Below are 16886 nucleotides of genomic sequence, written 5' to 3' on the forward strand. Positions count from 1 at the left end.
AAAGATGATGACAACAAAGGATTACAATGTTGGTCATCATTACACAATCAGCTAATGTAATGAGACAGCATTTTTTTTTTTTTTTGTGCAGTATATACACATAACTCTTATAAGAAATTCTCACTGCATTTCAGAACTTCATATCACTATAGTACAGTGAAAAATACCTCATTTGTTTATAGATGGTTTTGGCAGATTTGTGATACCTTTTGTGCTTACTGCACATTTCATGCAATTAGTAAAAATATAGAAATTCATCTGTTTGTTGTGAAAGCATACATAACTAATATAAAAAATATTTACAGACACAGTACCTTTGGCTATTTTAAAAAGAGAATCACAGTATATGATATACCCCAAATAAGATCACTGTCACCCAACTCTCCCCATGTCTTACCAATCTTTACACTAGTTCAAAGAAAGTCTCTATATGGTGAAAAAATTATGCAGCACAGAAAAAGACTATTTAACACCTTCATAAAACTAATTATTCCAGAATGAAAATACATGGTTATAGCAGGAAAGTGATATCAAAGGTCTCTAAGCTATGGTTGCAGGTTGGTTGGAGGAATAATGAATGTGTTAAAAGGTTCAATTTTCTCAAGACATAAAGTTTACCCATTCGATCTCAAGTGTACATGTGGTGTGGATGCATTAACAATTCATCTATTTCTCTTCCAACCACCAACATTCCTAGCATCTCTTTGTGTTTACATGTGAACAGTGAAAGAAACCTGTAGTTATAACATATAAATACTTAAAATTTTACTAACTGACTGGCCTCATAAATTATTGTACTATGTTCATGTTTTGAAACAAGAGGAATATTAGATTATGGAATTTGTGAAAACCTGTACATACATAATTGACATTGTACAGAGTAATAAATTAATTTTCCAATCATCCAAGAATTCTTTCTCAGATCAACAGAAATTTTTTTGAAGGTAGAATTTCAGAAAAGATATAAATTGATTCATAAGGATTCTGTATAGATTGTACTGGCTCAGTGTCTTGTGACCCTTCAGAATCATTATGATATGTGGGTGTTGGTTTGGTCAAAATACTCAGAACACTATAGTGCCACATATATCCAAGATGTATAAAAAAAAATAGGGAAATAATGTAAACTCCACATATTATGCCAGTGACTTGCATATGAAAATCAGGATAGGAAATCTTTTCCATGATACAGGTTTTCAAATTTGATATTGTGATGTTGTCTATAACATCTGAAAGGTTTGGAATTGTTAATGGATAGAGGTGTGTGTGTGTGTGTGTGTGTGTGTGTGTGTGTGTGTGTGTGTGTGTGTGTGTGTGTGTGTGTGTGTGTGTGTGTGTGTGTGTGTGTGTGTGTGTGTGTGTGTGTGTGTGTGTGTGTGTGTGTGTGTGTGTGTGTGTGTGTGTGTGTGTGTGTGTGTGTGCAATAGGAGAGGCAAACAACTAATAAGTTGACACTTTAAAGGATTTAGCAAACCCCTTTCATACTGCAAAGTGTTATCATAAGTGTTCTCCATCAATGACAGTTATGAATATAAGATTAATCTTTTCCTACTTGATAATGTATGTATGTCATATGTTTCTATAGAAAAGGTATCAGAGAAACTGATACACATTTTACCAGTATACAAAGTGCCTCGTTTACTTTTGTAAAATGCTGATACAGAATTTGCTTCCCTATGGTTGCTACATACATTATAACATAGAGAATAGCAAAACTGTTCATGTGAAAAGCAATACAAAGTTCAGCTAACCCTAGCCATCACACACAGCCCCCAAGGAAGCTCTGTCGTCCATCATCCATTACTTGGTCTAGTACACCTTGGTGTGTTTCGTTAGAAATTATAATTAAACTAGTATTCCTTCTCAAAAGATGAAGATTGTTATGAGTTTCCTGACAGTATACTATGTTGTTGATTTCTGTTAACTAAACTATAAAAATCTATTTATACTTATATAAAGATAACCTTGCACCAACCATCATAACTTGCACAACTGTATATTTGGAGGCTTTTCATCAAAGGGAGCAAGTAGCAGCCTCCTGAAGCATGGAAATTTGCCTCTCCTACCATTTATGTATTTGGTATCGGTTACATATGCTTTTTTTATTTAGATAATCTGGTGAATGTTCCAATAAATAATGAATCTCATGTCAAAATGATTTGCAGTAGAGATCACTCGGAACAATGAGAACTCAAAAAATCTAAAAACATTTTACTAATAATGTAATATGACCACAAAATAATAGATAATTGGATATTTCTGAACTTGAGTATTATTGGATGGAATCTCTAATTCAACCTTGAGACACATTAAAAGAAAATATATATGAAACTCTAGAGTCTACATTTATATATTTCCATACCAGAAACACTATAAAGACACCAGAAACTGCATGAACTGATTACAAGTGTTGTTCCTGATGTCTTGCAAAGATACCTTTGCCTGATAGTCATCTTTATTATACATAATATAGTGTAGAAAGCACCACAATTTAGATTCTTTATCATTTCCACTATCTCAAAGAGAAATAAGTAAGTGGTAGTAGTGCTTACAGTTACCTTGTTACCTTATACCCTGTGAAGTAGCAATCTTAATTGATGGTTAGTCACTGCAGAAATATTTGCAAAACATTGAACACTACAAGAGCTGCAAGGCAGACCATCAATACACTGGGCAATCAGGATTCTTAAATAAGCTATAAAAGTATCAAGGTCTCTGAGATGTGATTGTAGGTAACAGGATAAGGTAAAATATATGCTAAATCATATTACAGAAGACTGTTCAATCCTGTTATAGTCCCCCTTACAGCCCCGATATTAAAAATCTATGATAAAATTGGTCCGCTCAAAGAAAATAAATAAGGTTGTTGTGACTGGCAAAGAGACTCCAAACTGACCACTGGACCAGACCAGCCTCCTCCTCCCACTCCCACTGCATCACACAGCCTGAGGAGCCAGTCTCTCCGGTGACATTGTGATACATTGCTAGACTCTTTGTGCCAGCAATTACATGTTTCTGTCTTTCATTAGTGACATTATAAATTACCCTCACCTATGAGTGATTCATAATACTCACTGTGTTGTCAACAGCTTACAAGTCAATAACTTATTACAAATATTAACAATTCATCTTTAATTGTGACAATTGTGATACTAATTCCTTTGGAATTCACCTTTATCACTGCCATTCCTTCATTCAGTCAATTGCCCATTTATTAGACTATGTTAAAATTCAGATTAAACATCATAAAGTCTCATATGTGAACAAGTGATATGCATGCAAGTAAATGCAATATTGTAGCACCTTTCAGTAGTTAAAATTTTCATGATGGTTTGATTGTAAAAATCTCAAGTTGTCCATTTCAGACACTCCCTTTGTGTTGTTGATTGGTTGATTGATTTTGCAAGATAAACATTATTTAGAGAATCATTTCCATCTCTGCATAAGACTGAAAAGTGAAGAACAGATATATGTTCATCTTGAATCAATACCCTGATTAGTAGGTTGAAGATAATGGTTTGAGGGCATACAGTATACCTTCCATACATTGTAAGAGTCAAAGTGAGAATCCTTGTGATATAAGTGATCACAGTATATATATATATAGAACTATTTGTTCCCATATAAAAGGGGCATCCATAGATATCAATAACACACATACACAAAGAAGGAAAAATACTAAAGCCATTATGCAGCTTGTACTCAGCCATGCAGTTGTCACAGCATAGGGTAAGGCATTGTAAGTGTGTGAGTGTGGGACTTCAAGGGGTGTGGTGGGACATGTGTAGGGCAATATGAAAGAGTGAAAATGCAGCTATGTATTGTTCTCATTGAACTAAGGTGCTTGATAATTCTGCAACTCTGCCCTACACCTTCTGCCTCCCTAAGATGAGCAGCAATGTGTTGCCCACAGTAAAATTTAATCTCTTTTCCATATAATATGTAAATACGTATGCATACACTGAATAATGCTTTTGGCAAAATAATTATGCTATTTGCATTTCACTGAGACATTCTACACTTAGCAAACACTTGATACAACAATAAATAATAAATCTTGATAGAAGTGTTAGTAACTTATGAAGATAAATAGCAAAAGATAATACTGCTTTTAAGTTACTAAAGCAAACTGGTGGAAACAATTATGAGAAATGCCTAGACATAGAAAGAAAAATGCATTACAATAGTCCATTGTCTTATCTTCATAATAGCAGTGTTAGGGCAGTGACACTATGTCCCTTTGATATGAAAATTTTAACTTCAATTTGCCTAACATGAAAAGTAGGAAGAGGCTTTTTTTTTTTTTATTATATGGGGACAAGTGCAGCAAGCAATATAAAATTAATAATAATGTTAGCATAATGCAATACACAAAAGCTTTGACTGCAAACTATAAAGAAACAGGCATGATTTGAGGTGTCATGATATATGGAAAAACACTGTAGAATTTTAATATATAGAAGGTATACTGTACTTGGTCACATACAATTTCATTATCAGTCATCACAATATAGATACTTCATGTACCTCTAACAAAACCAACACTAATGAAAGACATTATTACCATGTACTTTGCAATGCCATTACTATAAAATTTTGACATACTAATTTGGCATTGATTTCCTACTGATTTCACAAATGTTACTGCTCTTACTGATAAAACAAAATTATATAATTCAAATTCCAAAGTACCAAATATTCATAAACATTATGTATAAGAAATGTCTTAAATTTAGAATTTTGATCATTCCCTTATTTAAATTGACTAAAATAGTGAAGAACTTCACTATTGGATGATCACAAATACAATTAATGTTCTGAGACAGTTTGTGTCTAGTTGAAAACAGGATAACCACAAGGATCTTCTACAACAATGTCACTCGATGCTGCATCTATCACGGGAAACTGAATATACTTATAATTATGGGAAGGATACCCATGTGCATGCCTGACTTTCCTACTTCACTTGTTCAGCTACACCATATGTAACAATGATATGGTCAGCCAAGCACTCTCACTTTGGCAGTCCTGATGACATTAATTGTATTATGGCAATGAAGTTTGAAAAATATGTCCTTATATGTGCAGGGGTTGCCAAATGTTAATTTTCACCCACTGATGCAAGGAAATAAGTTAAAACAGCCACTGACATTCCTGATTTGGTGTGGACACCACAGCAATACAATAGCTTGCAGGCACAGTACACTGCAAGAGGAGTGTTGTTTTTCTTTGGGCTGTACAAATGGTGTATACCTTCCACAGACATGTCTATATCCTTGTTACAGGAGGGCACCTGCTCAAACCCACACACTAGGGTCCATGCAGCTTCTGATGCAACCACCACCCATATTCACATGTTGTGATGTGGCTAACTGTTAGTCCCAATATTGAGTGTTGACAGCTTGGGTATCATAAAGGACTTTCCAGTCTGAAAGAAAATGTTGCAATTAAAATATACATAATTTATTTGTGGACAAGTATTTCAATCTTAAATATTGTCATATAAACTTGTCTGTAATGTTATCAATGTGTTAACTACAGATTAGTCACAAAATTCTTGTCACATATTTGTTTATAATTTAGATATCAAACATATATCTATACTGCTAGACCAATGTTGATAAATTAAGGTTTTTATCAATTCTATCAAAATGTATAGCATATACATAAAAATTCAAGAGGAGTTATCTTACTAAAATTCAGTAAAAAATATTGTAAATATTATGCTTCAACAGAATGTCTGCCAATCACTGGAAATATTACATGCATGTGCCAACAGCTCAGAAAATTACAAAACCTATATGATTTTTACTCATATAATGTATTATGTTTTTTTTTTTTTTTCAGAAAAGGACAAAGTTACCTGATGCACCAATAGACATAATATCCATGAGATTGATTCTTTTCACTACTATGGAATAACCACACAGACAAGGGCAGAATGGATATTATATATTAGACTTATTATCAGTCATACTGGTCCTGATGGCACTGCATGGTGTTTGGAGCATTGTATACTAAAGGAGTGACCTGAGCTGAAGACACAATTTTCAGCACTAGGAAGAGCATCACCACATCTAATGGGATAGTATCAAAAGAAAATTGTTTCATTTCTCAAACTGCTGTAAAATTGACAAGACAAAATTTACAGCAATACACAAATATATTTTCCCAATATGCATTTGAATAACTCACATATGTAAACACCTATATAACTTATCCAAACATGCTCCAAATTATTCATGCCTAGTCAAAGAAATGTTCAAGTGATGACCAAAAGGGGGTAACTAATTCTAAAACAAATTTAACATAACTCACTAGCATATATATATATATATATATATATATATATATATATATATATATATATATATATATATATATATATATATATATATATATATATATATATATATATATATATATATATATATATATATATATATATATATATATATATTTTATTTTATTTTTTTTATGTAAAGGAGACAAGGACAATGAAACATTTCAAAACGTCCACGATTACCACTCCCCCAAAGAAGAAACTGTGATAATGTCCAAAGAAAACAAGTTCAGTTCCTGAGGTGGCTTGACACTCCTCTCTTGAAGGAGTTCTAGGAAGGTAGAGAGACAGACAAAGGCAGTGTTCCACCGTTCACTGGTAGAAATGATGACAGGATGATGATACTGGTTAAGTTTTAAAATCAGTACGAGGGATAGAATATGGAACGAGAGAACACAGAAGAGGAGAGTCATGCAGTTAACATCTTCTGAAGAACCATTAAAATAATGGTAAAGTATAGCATGACACAATACTGGAAGAGGGTGAGAGATGGAAGACAGTCAATTAAAGGATGAGAATTTAATACATGAAAAAAACTTTACACCCAACCCTGATTAACAAAGTCCATGGAGTACGACCACCCTTCATATATGGAATGCATACTTCATACAAGATGAGATAATGGCTCTTTATGGTTAGTATTTCAGGGGTATGTAAAATTGATGGAGAGGACAAAGAACTCTCAAACTCATGGATGATATTCCAACAAAAGATGAGATGCAATATTTGTAGTTGAAATTTCTATTAAAGGCCAACCCCCCAAAAATTATTGTAGAAAAGGAAGACAACTGAGTGTCAATGAAAAGGGGAAATAATTGTTGAGAAGACCGCCAGGTAGATAGGTGAAGAGAGTGAATTTTTAAATGTTGAATATAGTGTTCACCCTCCCCATTCAAAATTAAAGAAAGATTATAAGTTAAACACTCTTTGGTTGTTGTTTAGTTCTTGATGAGTTAACTATCTGGTAAATGAAAGAGAAATGAAAGGTAAAGTCATCAGTATAGGAATAGATATGACAAATAATTTGATAAAAAATGTTACTTTTGAGTAATAGAAGGAAGCTATGTGATAGGACAGAATCCCATTAGAGCATCACTGTCAAAAAGTTTATGGTATTAATTATAAGGTGAAACCATCAAGCCAGCTGATGGTCCTTAGGCGCTATGGAAGATATTGGATATTGTGTCAAATATGTAAAATTTTTGGGTGGTATAGGAAGAACATAATTTCAGTGAACGAAAAGGTATTACAATTAAGTAGGAAGTCTGAAAGAGTAAGAGATTATGGAAGCCAAGGAAAAGAAAAGTAGTGAGGCAAGAAAGAAAACTTAAGATAAAAGTGCAGAGATAAGAAACCATGTTTGGAAATTGAAAATTCATACTGGTCTATGTCAAAATTATAATAACAGGCATAATAGAGTTAAAGAATAAAGGTGAAGGAGGGACAAGTCCAGAATCATTCAATGTTGAATTTCAAATAATAATCTGAGCAGAGTTCAGCTTTAGAGGCAGAAAGCATGACAGTTGTGCCACCTAGTTAAAAGAGGAAAGAAAGATGAAGAAAATTTGTTGGAGATACTGTTGGATAAGATGCTAGAATTAATGGTGATTGTTAGATATGGCAAAAGTTTGACATTTTTCTTTTACTGAAGTTTTGACAAGTTCTGGGAAAGATTTGGCATGACATTGGGCAGAAATGTAAGGAGCATGAGTTTCAAGAAAAGCATGAGATTAAGATGAAAGGAGCAAACCTTCAGGATTTGAGAAGTGTGTGGAATGTACTTCCATGCCAGACAAAATTACTGTTACTTTACATCCATTATGTCCTGTGCAGAGCAAATAATGAGGCAACAGTAATTACAAAGAAAGTTTGAGTAGTACTTTCTCAGGTCTCCTTCCCCTACTTAGCAGAAGCATAATGCTAAAAGCACTCCCAGAGGCAGCACTGGAGCAATATGTAAATAAGATTATGCTTCAAAGGTAGCCAGGAATATGGGTAGGATGCTGCATGATTTGCTCTAGGTTATGGTCAATGATAAAGTTGAAAACTTGTTCAACCACCTGGTCATTGCTGAATAATGAAACTTTGAAATATAAAAACCTCTGCAAAAAGGAAAATGAGTCCAAATTTGCTCCACATTGGAAGTTTAATAGCAGAAAAAATTGCATAGTTGGAGGAGTCTAGTAAGAGAAAAACAATATGTGCAAATTTGATTAGAGAATAACAATGAACCCTTAGGCAGATAGTGAAAAAATTCTTAAGATTCAATGCTATGGTCTCTGGAAGAAATTAAGTAACTGTGTAAATATATATAATATCCGCTTTTGGTTTAAAAATACAGACAGAGAACACATGAGGGAGCAGAAAAAGGATTGCTGTCAATAACCTTAGAGAGGAAAAGATGAGGTGTGGAGGAAGTAAGGTGATGTTTCAAAGTTTGGAAATCAGATCTGATACTGCAATTGTTACTTAAGTTAACAGATAGGAAGTTGGAGGAGGTATCAAGACACCTCAACTCAATTTATTGAAAGTGGTATACAACCTAGGAACATTTCTGGTCCTCCATAGATGGGGACTCCAACATAAGTTAACATTTTGATGTTTAGTTTAAGTAGGTTTACAAAGTGCAAAAGATAGGAGGAGTTTGTCTTTAGAGGGCAGACTGCAACTGCAGTCTTTGTGTTACTGTAACAAAAAGGAAAGACATGGGAAGAGTGAGTAGCAGACCTGCAGTGCCCTCTCATCCCTCATGATTATGTACTTCCCTGGGACCATTTTGCAGTCTTAGCAGTAAGTGTCTAAGTGCCAACTCTTCATGTTAATGTATATTATTAACAGTTTCTTAAATATCTGCACCATCAAGAACTGAACTGACTGCTCCATAAAGTAACCTTACTTTCGCTGAGTATGAAATACCATTATTTATGGAAGATATTCTGTCAGTTTTCAGTTCTGCTCCTGAGATCTGACTTGGTGGCTCTAGTACATACTTACCTCTAGCCACCAAGAACATATAAAGCCACACATATGAGGAGAACTGTGGGGTGCTTATTACATTCACTGTGACAGTCTATGATCTATTGGTTTACACATGCTTGAATGGCCATGATGGTGACCCTTAGACAGGCATACAACACCACAGCCTCACCAGGTGGGGGAGTTAGAAGGCATGCAGTGTACTTCTCCAGTCACTACTAGGATGGTGGGGGAGCATCCTTTCCTTTGCTGAAGTGTACTATTGATCTGATTCCCCTCACTGAAGTCTAAGAAAAACAAACAAGGATAAGAATTGTGGGCAATGTGGACAAAATGTTTCTACAGTTTCAGAGTAAATATTCCAAATTGTTATCAATAATAGTACCATCCTATGTCTATGTTGTTGCTTCACACATAAACTTCTTTAATTGCAATTTTTATCATGCATTACATACATAACGCTTTATAAAACGCCAACATATCCATCCTACACATCATTTCCACAGTTGTCTGGATCAGCTTTAATGTACAAGTACCATCCTTAAGATTCTCCAGGACACAACACTCTCATAATGCATTGTATGTACTATATCATCCCTCCCCTCAAAATTAAAAAAAAAAAAAAAAAAAAACAATATAACTCTTTGCTTGTTGCCTCCAATCCATGCCTTCAGTATGGCATTGAAACTGATGATAAAATGAAGTTAAATTGCAAGCAGTTTCAGACACCTAATAATATGTTCATATAAAGAATACCAAGTCTTCCTGTATGTAATGATTTCATAACTTAGGCTTTCTTTAGATGATGATAATATGTCTTTCTTTATCACTGCATCATTTTAGCAGTTCTAATGGATTATGCACTGATCAAGCAGTTTACTTTCTCTTTTTACTAGTATTAATGACCAGGCTGGGCAGTGTCTCTTGCTGCTATGTGAGCCTGATGCCTTGCATGAGCAGGGGGAACCTAGATCAATGGTGCCACAAGTGAGTCTGTGAGGTGAAGCAATTACTGAAATGCACATATTCAACCATAATATGTGGAAAGGTGGATCTGCAGCTTAAATACAATGCAAATATTAACATAACAGCAGCAATGTCAGCCATTTTCTACTATGCTTATGGGATGCCAAAGTTAGCACATGGTTAAATTCTAAATCTGTTACAACTTGTACGTTATACAGTACTGTATTATATAAAAGGAACTATATATGGTTTGTGAACTTCTCTACACAACATTACTGTACGGGATGATCTGATACTTAAAAGCATACTATAAAACAAATCTATTAATGAAACTAAAAGTAAAATTATGATAATATCAATAACAATAATAATAATAACAACAATAGTAATAATAATAATAATAATAATAATAATAATAATAATAATAATAATAATAATAATAATAATAATAATATTATTATTATTATTATTATTATTATTATTATTATTATTATTATTATTATTGTTATTATCATTATTATTATTAATTATAAAACTTACCAAAGTATACATATATTAAATGATAAAAAAATAAGTCAGATCAGGTATAAATAAACTACCTGTTAAGAACAAATTTCATGAGTCTCTTTCTCTTTTCTTCATAAAGACATAGTTTCTTTATGACACAGTTAAATCATGAAGTGTTTAGTTTAACTAGAAAAAAATTAAAATTTTATCATATAAAGTGAAACAAAAGGAGTTTCTTTACAGCACAAAATATCAGAGAACTGAGTGCTCAACAAAAATTTGGCATTTACACTTTTCTTGCAAGGAGGATCAGTGTTGTTGAATTAATTTTAATAAGAAAAGGATTAGCAAGAATTTTAATAATTCAGAGGTTGGAATGTTGGTATACTGTTGTGAAAAAATGCATAAAATAACTTCACATGGTAAATTATATAAAATATTTACCATCAATTGAAAAAATAAATTAAATAAAGTAACTCATACTTTGCACTTTTACTGAGGTGTGATTAAGCTAAGGGAGACATCCAGTATATACACAACTTCAAAGATGACCACACACCCATACTCACTCTGGTACAGAAGGTAGATCACCACAAAACTGTACTGTACTATTAACATAATGAATGGTATTCAGAGTTGATAATATCCATGTGAGGCAAGTATGGTTCAGATTACATGAAAGACCAAACAATAATTAAAAACAGGAAAGCAAATGTTGATGTTGGTGATCTGCAAAATGGTAAGTAAGTATAAAAGAGGAATATAAAACCTTGTATGTAGGCTGTTTTTCCTTGATGACTTGTCTGAACAAGCTTTTTGAATTGTGGTATGGATCTGTGGTTGATCATGAAAAGAAAAAAAATCTAGAGTACACTTAACAAATCTCATAATAAAGATTATAAGGTCTAATCTGAGCTCCACTTCATACTTAACTTGATGATTCAGCTGATCCAATTCTTCTTTTGAACAATTAAAACTAAATGAATTGAAAAGTTCTTTTGAACTATATATGTGCAGATGTATACCCAATAAATGTAAACACCTGCAATATTCTGTTTTGTTCCTCTGCACTGAAAGACATCCTGAAACCAAATTATGAGAAGGAAGCATGCACACCTGTCACACTGAAAATCCATTTTTTATTTATAAAGTTCATCACTTATTTTGTACTTCAGGGCCAATAATCGTGGCAGTATGCAAGTACAATACCTGTCAGTATTTTCTGATTTGTGTTGTTGCTGGTGAGTTTTCAGTCCTGTTTTAAAAGTATAAGGTCAAGACAAACCAAAACATGCTCGTGAAGCCTTAGCTTTAAAGTGAGACATGACAAATCATTCCATACTTAACTTAATGTTAGTGGTGTGCTGATCCCAAACATGTTCAAATCATTAGAAGTACAACATATACTTTGATTTACCTTTCATTAATTTTCAATCTGACCTGTGTCCAGCCAGCACCCACACCTGCCTTAACACTAATGAGTGTTTGGCATCTGATGTTGGTAGGCTATTTGCCAATGAAACCAACACAAACCAGCATCTCAAATGCACCAGCTGGGCATGGCAGTTTATTGTTTATGTATTTTCTTATACTGACACTCATTTACCTGGATACTTAGTGATGGTGGCATGATGACTGGACTTGTAAGTGTTTGTACAAATTCCTACAAGTGGCAAGCATTATCAAGTTTTAACTTAATGTGTTTGTCATATGTATGATACCTGATGCTCATATGTCACATTCTGATCTCCATTTTTAGTGAGTTCTGCTTTTGCAATTCATATTTTTATAACAAGAATAAAAGTATCAGTTCAGTATCTTTACTATGCATTTCAGCATTCTCACAGACAATGTCTGGGATTTTGTAAAAAGTGAGCAGCTTCAAATAGAAAAATCATTATGAGCAGAAGTGATGGTGAGATCAGCTGTACTACCTTGGCATGGCATGGCTAATATGTGACTGTAGTTATCCAAATTGACTTTTCAGAGACAGGATTAAATGCTGCAGGAATTTTTAGTGTCGCAAATAATAAGAGAGTGAGTGGAAGATAACAGAAAAGTAATCTGTAAGAGAGAACAAGTTTGTCAGCAAATGGCAACGATCACAATAAACAGTTATTAACAATTAATTTTTATCCATGATGAATAAAAGATAAGAAAATTATGAAATAAGCTAGTGTAATGTGAGAGGCTATGCAGTGAAGATGTTAGCTGATGAAATACTATGATGGGTGAATGGGACCAGTGAGTGTGCTGGTCCATCAACAACCAATCTATATTTTTCACTTCAGTGCTACTTAAAACACCCATGATCCTAGGTATCAATTTGTCCTAAAATGAAGATCAGATTGCATATAGAATAGCCAATATACACAACAGATGATACTGAGCACTTAAAATAAAGGATATGAGATCGGTATGCAGTTTTTTCATATCTAAGCTTTATTTCCTAATGTCTGACAATGTGTTGACAATTAATAATGGTCATCTTAGTAACAGAATAAAAATGTTCAACACTCACCTTCTTTCTGCCTCCACTAAGGAATTCTTTGTACATTTCTGAACGCAGATACCGCGAATAACTGTCCGACTTCATGAGGTGATAAAGGTGTGCCTGAAATATCACATATCATATAGAGCAATTATATATAACCTAATGTAACATTTTGATAATATTTATTTCTTTTGGAGATCTAGAGACTTAAGAAGTGAGGGAATTCTTCAAGGGGAATATCAGGCTGTTTTTCTGTTAAGTTGACAGATAAATAAATAGACTGATAGAGATACATATGGAAAGATAGATAGATAAACAGATGGATGGATGATGGATGGATGCATGGAGAGAGAGAGAGAGAGAGAGAGAGAGAGAGAGAGAGAGAGAGAGAGAGAGAGAGAGAGAGAGAGAGAGAGAGAGAGAGAGGAGAGAGAGAGAGAGAGAGAGAGAGAGAGAGAGAGAGAGAGAGAGAGAGAGAGAGAGAGAGAGAGAGAGAGAGAGAGAGAGAGAGAGAGAGAGAGAGAGAGAGAGAGAGAGAGAGAGAGAGAGAGAGAGAGAGAGAGAGAGAGATAGGCAGATAGTTGTAAAGACTCACTTTTTATTACCAGACATAAAAAGTAGCAAATAAACTATTAGACCTGCAAAAAAAAACATACAGACAAATGGTATTTCATTATTTTGTTTCAACAAATGAATATACCAAGTAAATTGCTTAACTGAAAAGTCAGCAATTTATAACAAATTTGTTTATACAAATATGTCAAGTAAAATGCATACCTTATGGGTTGAGTGCATAAAAGACACCCCTGTCAGAACCTAAAAGATAACTCACAGCTGCTGAATCAAAGGTCCACCGATCTCTGTTCTGCATGTTCTTCTTGGTAATGTTCATAGACCTGCAGTCGATGTTTACTGGCACAGGGGCATTAGGGGCAAGGTACTCATCCCAGATGGCCTGGACCTTGTCATGGACGTCCTTTTGTGGGAGGCACTTTAGTTCCTGGACTGCAGTAAGGAACCTATTCAAACAAAAACACAACATGAGTGCATCAAACACTGCACACAACCAAAAGACTACCTAGGTTTGCTAGATCTTTAAAGGTGAGTGGTTCCATCACTCTTACAGTGCATCTACAACTAGGATTTATATGCATGCCACCACTCTCTCCCTCTTTACTTTACAAATTTGGTACAGTGTAAACTTCTCATATTTTTAGTGCATATTGAAGTGAATTCTACAGACTATAATCAAAATCTTACATTAGGTTTTCCGCACTGAATTCCTTTTCAAGGAATTTAACAAATTGTTCTCGTCCAACAGGATCCTTGAGGAGTTCCTGCACACTGAAGGCCCATCTCCGTACCCGTTTACTGGGGATTTCCTTGCTGGAATAGACACATACACACACACCAACATAGCATAATCACAGATCACTGTATCCTTCTACAATGTACAGTGAAACATAATCACTATCTATAAATAGCCAAGTGATAAAGCATAATCAAAATATTATTACACAAATCATTAGTGTTTTCTATGCAAAGAAACACACTAGAATAACTGGTCAACTTTCAAAAAGATGTTCTTCATAATTTTTGTTATGCTATCTGGTGAATGACAACATGAGCAACAATTAAATGAAAAAATATGGTTGTATGAGTAGTGTAAACATATCTTTTGAGAGATGAAAAGTACAAAGAAAAAATTATGATAAAAAGAGTTAGATGACTGAACAGAGCAATTAGCATTTATGTCTGTGAATGCAGAAAGACTGGAGAGGTGGTGAAGATAACTGAATCATACATAGGAGATGTAAGCTAAGAAGGACATGAAAGGGAAGGACAGATATTATGAAGAGAATATTAAATGCAGGAAAGAGATGTCTGTGAAGCAAAAACAAGTGGTTGTGCATGAAAGAGATAAATGGAAGGGGTTGTGAATGCACAAATGGTGCTACAACCTCAAGGACCTTGATGGCAGTTCTCTTTCTTCTGCTATATTCAGTTGATCAGGAGACCTATGAGAAAGGGCATGGATCTAATATAGTGTCAAATGAGTCACTGTTGGTCCCTAGTGAGTAGAGATCTTGGTATGCTGTGCTACTGACTCTAATATAGTGTTGCTGGTGAGAGTAAGTCTTCTCTTTCTTATATAGGCCTACGTCTTAGAGAGCTGCTAAGTTTTGAGGGAAGGGTTGTCAGTGTAAAAGTATGTATGTAGATGCATACCTTCACTTTCATATTCATGGAAATATTAACTTGATAAAACAGATAAACAGATTATCATCAAACATTATTCATCTTCAAAAGGAGTTTAATAATGACAATGGGGAAAGTTATGGATTGTAAGTGTCTCTTGAGGTCCTTCACTGAGTCATCATTGCAGTGCATCTTCTGAAGTCATAAATACTTACGCGATTTTTTCTGCTTCCCAGAAATCTGGACAATCAGATACCCAGGGGTTTGGTGGGTCTGTTGGGGTGATGAATGGGTCATATTCCTGATACTGCTCCCAGTAGCTGATAAACCTGTGCAGTAAAAAAATAAATAAATAAAAAATAAATAAATAAATAAAAATATATAAAAAGTCTTAGGATGTCTACAACCACATTTCATTGTCATACTTATATGATACATATCTTTTGTTAAACATCAGTGAAAACTAAGGTAATATACAACAAACACAATAACAGGAATTGCAAAGCCCTGAATTATACTGCATGTACATGTGAATTCTTCAATGCAACCTTCTGCTTTAGGAAAGAAAATAAAAATACATGAATAGTGTCAACACAGCATGGAAAAGTATTGAAGAAAATTTTCCTAATGATAATTTGATGGATTTGTAGTTTTGTGACTGGATTGCACTTCTTGATAACAACCAATCATGTACAGTCCAACCAGTAATGAATAAATTCTGAAAAGATGACTATCAATTCATACCAAACTTAACTGGTATGCATTTCAATATTTTTCTTGCATTTGAAGGACAATAATTCTTGTATTACTGAGTATGCTTGAACTTACATCATGCCATTGGAAAATAACTTACTATTTCATCTATGTGCCAATATAATTGGTCCTTGTGCAGACAATGTATGATGTTGCACTGGAATATATTTCATGTCCATGGTAATTATTAATAGTAAGAATATCAGTCTTGTTATAAGCTTACCCATCACAACAGATACATAACAGACAATCTATGTCTACATACTGCACCACTTGCCAAGCTGTCTTGGCCTTGTTGGTATTGCATGCAAACCCTGAACTTTTCACCTTCCACAAAAAAAAAAAAAGAAGTTTGTCATGGACTCACGATTCTGCTGCCTTTGACACCTTGAAGTTGCACCGGTCCACTCTAGTCTTCAGCAGATCAATGTCATGCTTCAGTGACTCCACAGGGTTGGTTAGGTCCGCCTCGGAGACTGAGGGTGATATCCGCCCCCCCGCCACCCCCACAGCCAGGTGTTTGGAGGACTTCATGGGCTTGTTCATCCGACACGCCTTCTTTATGTCGATTTCTGTTGTGTTGACACACCCAGGCTGACAGAGAGGAAAGCAGATACAGCGCTTGCCATATGCTTGAAAATCTCTCTC

At 34.3% G+C, this 16886-nt stretch overlaps 1 protein-coding gene across 6 annotated transcripts in view; it reads right to left on the reverse strand.

The window, feature by feature from the left end:
• Positions 1–4435: 4435 nt before the first annotated feature.
• Positions 4436–16886, reverse strand: part of LOC135101631 (regulator of G-protein signaling 7-like) — a 52379-nt gene continuing 39928 nt past the window's right edge. For 4 of the 6 annotated variants that reach the window (XM_064005888.1, XM_064005889.1, XM_064005887.1 and 1 more), the window contains exons 8-14: positions 16606–16832; positions 15701–15814; positions 14547–14672; positions 14119–14305; positions 13314–13406; positions 9492–9606; positions 4436–5428 (exon numbers count right to left, since the gene is read on the reverse strand). In XM_064005888.1, the coding sequence (XP_063861958.1) occupies positions 9538–9606; positions 13314–13406; positions 14119–14305; positions 14547–14672; positions 15701–15814; positions 16606–16832 (816 nt within the window). In that variant the 3' untranslated portion in view covers positions 4436–5428; positions 9492–9537. The remainder of the gene's footprint in view (positions 5429–9491; positions 9607–13313; positions 13407–14118; positions 14306–14546; positions 14673–15700; positions 15815–16605; positions 16833–16886) is intronic. The other 2 variants (XM_064005892.1, XM_064005891.1) reach the window with 2 other exon arrangements.

This window comes from Scylla paramamosain, chromosome 6 (assembly GCF_035594125.1).
Source record: "Scylla paramamosain isolate STU-SP2022 chromosome 6, ASM3559412v1, whole genome shotgun sequence".
In the NCBI taxonomy this organism is placed as follows: Eukaryota; Metazoa; Arthropoda; class Malacostraca; order Decapoda; family Portunidae; genus Scylla; species Scylla paramamosain.